At 38.3% G+C, this 11,160-nt stretch overlaps 2 protein-coding genes across 5 annotated transcripts; both read left to right on the top strand.

Moving 5' to 3' along the window:
* The first annotated feature begins 33 nt into the window (after positions 1–33).
* On the top strand, positions 34–1,898 carry msgn1 (mesogenin 1). The gene has a single exon (XM_046061168.1). The coding sequence runs from the start codon at positions 1,026–1,028 to the stop codon at positions 1,455–1,457; it is 432 nt and encodes a 143-aa protein (XP_045917124.1). The 5' UTR covers positions 34–1,025; the 3' UTR covers positions 1,458–1,898.
* Positions 1,899–2,280: 382 nt separating this feature from the next.
* On the top strand, positions 2,281–11,121 carry si:ch211-51e12.7 (uncharacterized protein LOC336335 homolog). Of its 4 annotated transcripts, none has more exons than XM_046061037.1 (7): positions 2,281–2,471; positions 4,632–4,720; positions 4,891–5,040; positions 5,242–5,376; positions 6,609–6,734; positions 9,592–9,706; positions 10,863–11,121. In XM_046061037.1, exons 2-6 carry the CDS (start codon positions 4,632–4,634, stop codon positions 9,674–9,676), a joined length of 585 nt encoding a protein of 194 aa, XP_045916993.1. In that variant the 5' UTR covers positions 2,281–2,471; the 3' UTR covers positions 9,677–9,706; positions 10,863–11,121. The 4 variants fall into 4 exon arrangements, with proteins under 4 accessions (XP_045916993.1, XP_045916992.1, XP_045916991.1 ...); XM_046061036.1 differs by having other exon boundaries at positions 9,777–11,121; XM_046061035.1 differs by having other exon boundaries at positions 9,592–11,121.
* Positions 11,122–11,160: the final 39 nt, after the last annotated feature.

Here is an 11,160-nt window from a genome sequence, read left to right as displayed (position 1 = left end):
TAAAAGCACCGCATATGCTTATTTTCTCCCACTGCTGTTTGACAAGCTACATGTCACTTAGCATAGCTAGAGAGAGAAAGCACTGCAGCAGAAGTGGACACAGAGGACGCTGAGGCATTGGTTTTACAACCTGCCAGCGTTGGTCCCCTTGATCATGAGTGACACCTTACACACCTTTTCAGACATGAAAGGTCTGGCAGGAGCTTGGTGACAGCTGCATCCTCTGCCCAAATAACAACTGAGCCCCAATACTGTGCCTTTTCCTAAAGCAACTCCTGAAACAGTTTGTCAGAATAATTATGATTGTTTTCCAGTGCAAATCAGTTGGTCTCCCAAAGAGTTGTAATTTGCTTGTGAAGGATATTTACACTTGAAAAACTCAAACAGGAAACAAGAAGCATTACTCCAGGTAGCAAATGACAGGATTTTAAGACTACACAGGCAGCATAATTATTATAATTATTTTGGCCCTTAATTACAATGTCTGGAGACATGGACAATGATTGTAGCTGATTAGGAAACTTAGTTTCTCTGATATATTTTAAAAACAATTTGGCTGTGTAAAGCTATACTCTTAATAAGTAAAAAAAAATAGTTTGGGCTATTTTTTGGGACCATATAACTTCCAGACTGAAGACACACGCAGGCCTGACTTGCCAGTGAGGTGTGAAGATCTCATGTGATCCCTCTCATTCCTTCATTAGACAAATCACATCAAACTGATAATTGTCTCATGCAGACTTTAAAGAGTAATTTCCCTCAAAGGCAATCTAATTATTTTTCTTTTTATCACATTATGCGTCTATTTAGCCTTATTCACACCCCAGTGATAAATAACGACGGGGAAGGTCGCATTTTGGCACTTGAGATTTTCTTTGAACTTTTTTCGCCTCAGCTGTGAACCCATAAACCTCCGGAGATCTGCTTCTATATAAAAACGCTTTGGCAAAATGACCTTCACAGAATCTCACCCTTAATGTCATCCTCGCTGCGTGGACGGCAAGAAGCCTCGGGATATTTCTAACATGAACCTGGAGGTTGTGACAGCTAAAATACTGTCTGACTGGAAGATCCATGACAGTACGTTTGGAGAGGATCTGGATTCCCTTCAGTCCTCGTCCCCGGAGCCCTCGGTGGACTCCATGTGCTCTTCACCGGAGATGTGCTACCCCAGCGGGCATCAGGATATCAATGATTTATCTTTCGGCTTCAATGAACGCAGGGCGACTCCAGCAGAGCAGAGGCTGAGCAAGCCCAAGATGTCCACCAAAAGACGCATGAAGGCCAGCGAGAGGGAGAAGATGCGGATGAGGAGTCTTGCAGAGGCTCTTCACCAGCTCCGTGACTACCTGCCGCCGGACTACAGCAAGAGAGGCCAACCTCTGACCAAGATACAAACCCTCAAATACACAATTGAATACATCAACAAACTTTCAGACATCCTCAGCCGCGCGTAACGGACGCACATGGACCACTTTTACGCATCAGGTTTACTCTCATCTGGACATTTGATGGAGTTAGCTATATATCTCTGATGAATGCTACATCTTTAAGATAACTTAATCATTCGATATCATTTCATGTTTTTCCTTCTCTGTTTTTTGCCCTTCTCTTGATGTAAATATTTTAGCGGGCACTTGGCAATTATTTTTGTATATGAAGATGCCTGTGTTTGAATTATGAATTCAGTATCTGGAAAGAGAGTTTGCCGTTTGTTGATTTGTAGCCTATATGTTTCGCTCACTGTATCCTGATGGGTGTGAAATACAGCTTTACTAAAGAGGAATCTCTCCAATATTCCTATGTTTGTGTTAACAGAGAATTTAGAAAAACTTTGTCATCCTTGTTTTTCATCTCTCATACTTTGTGTGCTGGTGGGCTATATTTTAGAACTTAAGTAGCTGCGTGATATTTTAAAGTTTTGTTGTGTCTGAAAGCTATTCAATAATAAGTCCTTGTGTTGCTGTTTTCAATAAATGATGAGTGAAATTGTCTATTCTATCCCTCATTTTATTCAATTTTATAATAGATCAGACTTTTTTAACATGTTTGCACTGTTAAACAAATCCATACGAGTCCTGTGTGAAACATTTACAATAAATTTGCATAATGAGTTGAATTTGTGGCACAGACTAATTGATTAACACCGTCTTCAGCTCAGTCAGAACGTACGTCAGTCAATTCCTCCAATCAGAATATAGAACTACCGAACGCAGGGTGATTGACAACAACAAGTAGCCAATCAGACACCAGCATTCTTCCCGGTGGGCGTAGCAATGTGTTCCTCACGAAGAAATCCCAATCTGGGATGTCTGGTCTGACGAAGCCGCCATTTCAAAGCGTATAAGAGCTACGAAAGCAGTTGGAAATTTTGTACATTTTTTATTTTTCTAATATATTGTTTATTTTTCTTAGCAAATAGGAAAATTATATTACTTTTTGAATCTACCTCGCGTGCATCACCAACTGAAGTAAGTCATCCCTTCTTTACATTTCACCGGAGGACCAAAGCGTTTGAAAATCACAGGAACGCCCCTTTCATAACGTTACCTGACAAGCATTTAAATACTTGTTAGTAGGGTTATTTAATTCGTAGTTTCAATTAGGAAAGTGGCTATTAAACGTTGACTGCCTAATTGATGACTATTCATGACGAAGCAACAGTTTTGGACACTAACTGTTACATACTGGACGTGAGGTGTGCTCTGCGATGTTCAGCCCAGGAATTACACTGGGCCCTTCTGGCACTTTGCATTTTTATTTAGCCACCAACATTAGCTCTTGTGTTCTATACAGTATTTAGGAGTATTATTAAAGACTTGACTTGTATTTTTGCTCATGGCCATTCTGATGGTCGTAGCTCAAACAGCTCCAACCGCCTCTCAGGGTCAGGATAAAAATGTTTCCATGACGCTAGACGTGCCTTTGGATCTGCAGGCTTATTTAGTTTAAAATAACACAGTGATAATGTATGGGCATGTGACAGTCCTCCATGGCATGGTTACACTCCTTAAAGTTTATTGTTATTGTCATTTGCACAAGAGGCAGTGAATTCCAAGCACTGAGGGGTATGTAGATATCTGTGAAAATGTAATAAATATATCCATATAAATAGACAGATAGTCTAACGTTACCCTCATTGATATAAATGGGATGGAAAACATATTAAAACACCATTCAGTATAGCGCAATACCACAAACTGTAGCCTCCAAAATAACCATGAGAAAAACAACAGTTTACCTTCATACAGTTAGGATTAATTGCAGAGCTTTTGTTTTACACTTCATCTATTATAGCTAGGTATACCTTTTTATAAACTGGCAACTGACTCTACATACAGTTCACAGTGAGTATCGGACAAACAATATACAGAACATAGATATAAATACAGCAGTAGCTGCATCAGTTAAAACAGTCCATAAAGGTGCTGAAAGGACATACTAAAACTTTTGTTTTTTTAGACCTACATAGACTTTTAGACTGACCATAATAAATAAATAATAATCCTGCAGGCTTAGTAAATGGTAGGCTCATAGTGACCTCATCCTATCTTATGGCAATTATTATCATCTGCAATATTGTTTAGAAATAATGTGTTTTGCTTACAAGAACTTAACAATTGTGGTATATGTTAATTGTATCCTTGTAGATTTTTTCTTAAACTATGGTTCCTTTTAAAAAGGTATTTAGCCAATGTGTAGGCCTCTTAAGCTCATGTGAATTGCTGGACCTTCTGCCAAAGTATCAGAGACACAGGCGTCTCTTTCAGTTTATGTCCTTCTTCTGGGACAGTTACACCCTCAGGGCAAATTTTGAAAGTAATTTCAAAACTGCAAATTCCCTAAATATATTGCCTCTCCCCTATTTAACAACAGTCCACTCTCCACAGTCTAGCAGTGTCACTGATAATGCATTTTACATTATCAGGGCTTTGGGACTATTAATAATTTTCCCACTATGAGCTTTGACCTGCAGTTGTCCGTCCTTAACTCGCAAACTTGTCACCTGCTTCAGAATGAGGCACGTAAAATCTGTCACACCCAGTGACAGTGGAGTGATTGCAACACTGAGGTTTCATGTTTCCAAGATCTGCTGAGTGATATTTTAAACATCGGTCCCAGCAGAACGCTAGCATCCTGTTCACTGTTGAACTGTGTTGAATTGTTGTCAGTCAACATATTAATAGCCCTGAACATAATTACCTATTACACTTGTATTCCCTCATTTTGTGTTGTTATAGCGATCAAAGCAACATCTGAGCATCACTTTTGGTTGTGTCCCATTTTCTCTGATGGGAAATGAGGCTCTGGAAAGTTCACCAAATAGCTGCCCATGCTACTTATTGGTTTTAATGAGGCTTACATTCGTTGACATCATGCTTGATTACCTTGTAGCTGCAGGAAACTTACAACTTGTTCTTCTTCTGCTTGATATTTTAAAATTGTAAAATGCCCTATTTTTCATCGTAAAGATTTCAAATAATACATTTTGCATGTAGAAATCTTTTTCATGTCAAGGCAGGTATCACATATGTCTTTTATGTTTTGTGTGTAGAAAACACGAGTGTTATTTTGAAATTTGGAATAAAAGAGGTTGCCATTGTAATATAGTACTGACCATATCCTTTCAGATGGATGCAGACACAGAAGAAAAGATGACAGAAACTTCAAAAATGTCCAAGGATGAATCTGAGAAACCTGTAATTAACAGCAAAGCTAGGTCAGTCGTATTGTTCCTTAAAGCCCCACACTGTATTTCTGGATACATACTGGTTTTTAAACTGCATGAAAAGGTTTTGTCAGAGTGCAGAGTGGTTGTTACAACTTTACACTGTTGAAACTGGACTGTTGGCAGTGTCCCTCATATATTTTTTTTTTTTATCTCCTCAGGGGTCGTGGGTTTAGAGGCCGTGGTCGAGGGGGTCGGATGAGTCGAGGCGTCATGCGTGGTGGGCGGGGGATGATGAAAGGGTTTGGTCCACCTGGACATGGGAGAGGTCGCCCGAAAGATGGAGCCATGAATGGATTTGCACCCATGAGGTACTGACATTTGAAATCTATATGGTGATAAGTATAAATGATAATGATTGATTAGTATGCAAACAACTTGTGTGGCTAAAACATATAAGGGATATTTACAGATTTACACTCAGTTCAACAACTCCTCTTGATGTGGTCTGTATTTAAAATTAAAATGCTTAACTTTATTGGTAAATTACACTTCCTGCTTTTCAATTGCAGAGGAATGAGGAGGATGCGACCTTACCCGGATCTAAGAGGTCATCGAGGTAGGGGTGGACCAATGGGCATGGGCCCTCCTCCTCCTCCACCACCCCCTCCCATGCACCTCAGAGGCCCCTTCCCACCCATGACCAGGTAACCACACAAACACACTATCATATGCGCAGACACCCATGGCAGCCAAATGGTTGGAGTTGTTTGTCTAAGATTTAAGAATTACACTTTCGTTTGTCCTAAGAATTTGATTATTTTGTTTGGGTGCTGCAGACCAAGTAAAAATACATTTGAGCCATATATTTTTTTTGAAGCAATTTGCAACTTGCACCTACTTACTTTTGACTTTTTGAGTTACTAGCCTCCAGTGTATGGATGCGTGTTGTCACTAGGGCTGAACAATTAATTTTGTGATTAATTTTAAGCTCTTTACCTTGTGTATTATTCAAAACCGACAAGCAGTAAATCAGTGTATGACCAACACAATATTAGATAGATTAAACATACAGTGTTCTTTCTTGTAGGCCAGGCCTGTGTTATGATGAAAAGTGATGCATGAATTGCATGAATTATTATGAGCAATGGTAGAGAAAAAGTATCAAATTCTAATAATATGAGAAAGATAATTTGAGTAAAGTCACGGCATTAAATAATATGATATAATATCATCAGGTCGGCCTACCTACAGACGACAAGAAAAACTAAGTTCACCACAGTGTATTATACAGTGAGCGCTCAATACAAAACCCACAGTTCAACCACCAATTAATGAGTCCTTATGTCAGTTCAAATCTCCAAGGAGTCCATCTCTCAAAAAAAAACTCAAAAAATACTCAATTCAAAATTCAATTCAAAAGTTGGCCAATGAAAATAAAACCAAGTGACGCCTCTCGTGTTTAATACTCAGACGACACCGGAGTCCCCCACCTTTGCAGCCTCAAAACACACTGGCTGTAACCAGGCTGTAACTCGGGACAGACTGGACCTCTTTCGGACTTGTGCATGTGGTTTGAAAAACCGTTTCCGTCACAATACGCTTAACTTACTACACGTATCTTTCTGTTGTGCATTTTACCTTTCCTTCTTAAGGCCATGTTACAACAAGAAGTCAAGGTACAGCGTAATGTGCGAAGTTGATGCTTTTCTGCAGACTGCTTTACTCTTGGGTGTCATGTGACCAGAGTGTAATCGCAGCCTTTGCGATTAGAAAATCTTGTTTTAACACATCGTGATAATATCGCAAATGCAATTAATCATTCAGCCCTAGTTGTCACTCACTCTTACATTTGCGTCAACACTGGCTTGTGTCTATCAATACAAAAGGTTACCTCTGTACATAAAAGTGTTGCTGTTGTGTTTGTCCCTATCTTTAGGCACGGACCCCCACCACCCCCCCCTCCAGGTCATCCTGGTTTTAGAGGGCGTCCACCACACCCTCGAGGCTGTGGCATGCCACCCCCTGGACCTCCACGCCACTTCCACCCGAGAGGTCCGAGAGGGTAAGAGCGGTTTTTGATTGTTAATATCATGCTTAAGCTTTGCAAGTCACAATTCTCTGCACCTTCCTTGCACGCTTCTAAGATTCCTGAATAGATAATTTGAGACGTGCTTACACCAGTTTTATTCCTTTAAATTTCTGATGTAAATACACATTAAACTGTGAGCCAAAAGACTGAGGATTGTGACACAATGCACAATCCTCTCTGTCCCTTTTCTCATATTATAGCTGAATTTCCTTCACTTTAACTTGTGCTCTAATTATCACATTTCTTTGTGATCTTTTCTTTTGTTTGTCTATCAAATAGAAGAAATAATATAGTTTTTCACCCAAATAGTTTGTCTTAGTACAACACATGTTGAGTCAAGGAATGTTAACTTATAAATATAAAATATACATACTGCTCAAATATTAAAATAGTGCATGGAATAATGAAATTGCGAAAGACATTACACTGTATTTTGCCATTCAAAGGTACACAGTAACTGAGAAGGGATGACATCCCTGACTGGAATAGTTCAGATGGCTGCTCTTATCAGAGTGTGTCCCCTATTGGCCAAAGCCAAGAATCCAATGTGTGATTTTATCCTTTTACACAGCTACCACAATGGACCAGTCTCTCCTCCGCCTCATCCCCCACCTGGCAGAGGCCAGAGGTGGCCAGGGCCCCCTGGTGGCCGACGCTTTTAACACAGCGTGCCCTAAAAACAATAACCAAGCAGTTGTTAATGTAGAAGGGGCCATAAAGTGTTGAAGTAAATGAAATTCCCCTCAATAATGTGTTATACAAAGTTTCTGAGTATCTTCATGACATACTCTGTGGCCAAATGTCTGGTTATTGATATTGTCTACTGGCAAAAAATAATGTGAAAATGATTAATGACAACCAAGGACACATAAAATGCCTCACTATTAACAATGTAAAGGCCTCCTAGCATTATGTTATATGTTACAGAGATACTGTTGGTACTGTAGGAAGTATTTGACATTGTGGAGAAAAAGCTGTTCTCAAAGGGAGGAAAATTCTTGTCAAACTTCATTTAAGTGTTCTGTGGTTCTTGTTACAGTCACCCTGTGAGCCTTAAGACATTTTTCTGGTCCTCAATAAAGAATAAAAAATGGGTGACACTGCATATTTGAAGGTGGGGAAATATTTATGTAAAGTGCAGCCCTCAAGCACCACTGTTACTAGTGTAGTACACCTTGGCCCTCTCTAACCTTTCCTTTTGTTACATGGAAATAGATATATGTATTATAACCTCACCAAGCAGTGCAGAAAATATTGTTTAACACTTACACAAGAGAAAAGACAATATTCCACTTGTCAAGTATTCATGAGTATTTAATTTTTATATCGTTAATGTGCAGCTCTTTTAAGTTATGAGTATTGCTGTTTGGAACATTCATGTTTGTCTTCAGCAATCTATTGTGTAATGACGAAAAGGAAAATACATTATAAAGGAATAGCATACTGAACTATATATCTAGTAGCTTTTTATAAATGAAAGCAAATTACATTAGTATTTGCTTCAGTTAAGGATAAGAAATTACTCTTTACTGTGTTTAGTTTTTTGAAGTGTTACAAAAACTTTATTCACTGTAATTAACTTAACTTTTGTGAACCTGTGAATGTGTTTTATGAAAATCGTCAAGACATATGACATAGTCGTGGAGAAAAAAAAATAAAACTAAAAAAATAAACTCAACTTCTCTTTTTTTTTTTGTTTATTCACAAACAAGTCTGAGAGTTGTCATTACAATTTACAACAATTACATATTTGAAGCCATGTAAAGACCACTGCAAAGATGCACATAATTATATAGACATATTTGGATGAGTGTGGAGGACCAAGAGCCCTTTTAATGAATGTTATTAATGAATATTCAGTGGATCTTATTGAAACATTTCTATATACTTGCTGAGGGCTGCAGATACTGCAGATAAGAAAAGACTTGGAAAGGTAATACATGAATCGCACTCTTTTTGTAGCTGAGAACTCGAAAGATGAATTTCATTCACTGAAGTGCATTACCATTTATTTTACCATCTAATTTTGACTGGAGGACTCCATCAACCGCTCCACACTTGAACGGCAATGAAATGCTTTTGACCCAACATCATGTCGTACTTCAGTTTCCGTGGTAGCATGTCTAAAAGGAGCACATCATCTGAAAAGGATAAACACTCTGATATGACTAATTTTATACTTTAATATTCTTCTATAATTTCTCCTTTACTACCATATATTTTTAATATTTATTTAAAAAATTAAAGTTTGTTGACATGAATGTTGTTGTTGCTCTTTTAGATTGATTTTGTAAAGCGCCAACAGATTTACTTTTCATTCAATGATATATATTAATGGCACATTGGAACATTGAGTAAAGTGGACACCAATTAAAAAGCATTTAGGCTCTTCAGGGTTTGTGAGGTATGTGAATAAACTTAGTCCTTTTTCCATATTGTGCTAATTCAGGCTTACTGAATTTATAAATATTTGACTTCTGTAATGCTAAAGCACAGTCATATGAACTTTCAACTGTAGTATCCAGTGCTGGCACAAACAAGGATTTGGCAATATTTCTATATGATAGAGCATTTTATTTTCTGAGCTGCTAAGGCACTGCAGAATACTCAAATATGGCTGCAGACCTCAACAGGTATTTGTAACAGCTTATTTGTTTCATAAATTAGCCACAGAAAGGTATTGGCTCTCTCCCCCTCTCCCCCCTACTCTGTCGTTTTCCATCTCTTCAGCACTTTCAGTACATTTTGCTGCCTCTTCAGTCTCTGCAGTCCCTTCTTGTTTTTCCGTTTTGGTTGATTATAACAGACTGACTGTTGTTGTCTCATGAAGGGGGGCACACAGTACAGTTAACCTCCCAGGCCCCAGGAACCCAGGCCCTCCCTCACATCTATCCCCTCCTTCACCAGCGGCGTGACACCTGAGGTCCGGCACTTCACTTGAAAAGGTGAGCCTCCTCTTGTGTCTTAATATCTAAACCCCTCCCTCACTGATGCCTGGAGGTTCTCTCTTTTCAGGATGGAAGTTGTAACGACTACGGAGTCGTACCAAACATGGTGATGCACAGAGGACTATGGGTTCATAGGTTATGGTACTTAATGTTTTCTTAATGGCTCCAAACAATAAAACGTGGTTTGGAAGATTCTTGCTCGACTTATGTATGGAAATACATATGTACTGTAGGGGCATGCAGGGAAATGCACGAAAGGCAGCTCTATAAATCAGTATTGTTGCACTAATAACTGGCATGAAGAAATTTTACATGTCACAGTAGGAAAAGCACAGGCGTGAATAATTACATTTGGGTTTCACAGTTTCCACAGTTTCAGGGGCCTGTTTCTGCTGGTGAACATAAACTTACAATGTATCATCAGAGGTTAACTAGTTTCCAAACCATTATCATCGTGTGTTTGTGTGTAGTTAAGTGACAGTTTTCTAAATACACTCTCAGTGATTATAACCATCAAGATACTGGAATGGATGGAATCAAGCCATTGATACAAGTGGCTCATTGTTTTACTGTGTTAAAGGTATGCTTTTGTACGATTAGTGAGTATACTGAATAAAAGTTGTTGCATAAGTTTATTTTATGAAGTATAATTATATCTTACAATAATTAATTTATAGTGATGTATGAATCTCAAATTAACTTTATTTATATAATATATAACCATCTAAAAAAGTGGATGTGGACAAGCTTCATATATAAACTTTGTCTGGTGGACGAAACATATTTAGGATTAAGGTTGCGGGAACCACAAAGGTCAATTTCTGTGCATCTTGCTGAGGTTTTCAAACCCGCAGTATCTAGACAAAACCAGAAGTAAAAGTACTCGAGTCAGGTTTAGAGTTTTGATAATGTAAATGTAATAATGTCAATACCTATGTAACCATGGTAGGTACATTAAGTAAGGCTAAGTAGGCACAGAATTGATGGTCAAGGAAAGGAAAATTTTAATATATAATGAAGACAATGGTTTTATCCATCCATTTAATATTGAGTCTCCTTGCTGCAAAAAAAAAAGAGTTGAAGCTTCTGACCACTGTTTACTCCTCTGTGAAGATGATGCACTAACTCTGTATGACACCTTATTTTAATACAGGAGGAGGGGGGAGGGCCAGTCATCAACAGTCTTTAAATAAAACAATGGAGAATGTGTCTATGATGATAAATACAGGGACTTTTACCAGGAAATCTCATTAAAATGGCAGCAAGTATCAGCCTTAAATCACTGAGCATAAGTATGCTATGCTCTTTTCACTACAGAACATGCATGTTAAAAAAATGTGTTTTGTCTCAAATTATATATTATTTGTATCAAATGTATACCGACTATTCAATAAATGCAAAAATTAAATGTCTTGCGTGCTGGTTTTGTTTCCTACAGAATATGTGTTCAT

This window comes from Micropterus dolomieu, linkage group LG10, assembly GCF_021292245.1.
Source record: "Micropterus dolomieu isolate WLL.071019.BEF.003 ecotype Adirondacks linkage group LG10, ASM2129224v1, whole genome shotgun sequence".
In the NCBI taxonomy this organism is placed as follows: Eukaryota; Metazoa; Chordata; class Actinopteri; order Centrarchiformes; family Centrarchidae; genus Micropterus; species Micropterus dolomieu.
The sequence above is the reverse complement of the archived record's forward strand: the minus strand, read 5'-3'. Positions and strand labels throughout refer to the sequence as shown.

Excerpts from the sequence above, each read along its gene's own strand:
- msgn1 (XM_046061168.1), top strand. The coding sequence starts at position 1,026 with ATGAACCTGGAGGTTGTGACAGCTAAAATACTGTCTGACTGGAAGATC.
- si:ch211-51e12.7 (XM_046061034.1), top strand. The coding sequence starts at position 4,632 with ATGGATGCAGACACAGAAGAAAAGATGACAGAAACTTCAAAAATGTCC. Across the intron at positions 4,721-4,890 it reads GTAATTAACAGCAAAGCTAG|GGGTCGTGGGTTTAGAGGCC; the intron begins GTCAGTCGTATT and ends TTATCTCCTCAG. Across the intron at positions 6,735-7,332 it reads CACCCGAGAGGTCCGAGAGG|CTACCACAATGGACCAGTCT; the intron begins GTAAGAGCGGTT and ends CCTTTTACACAG.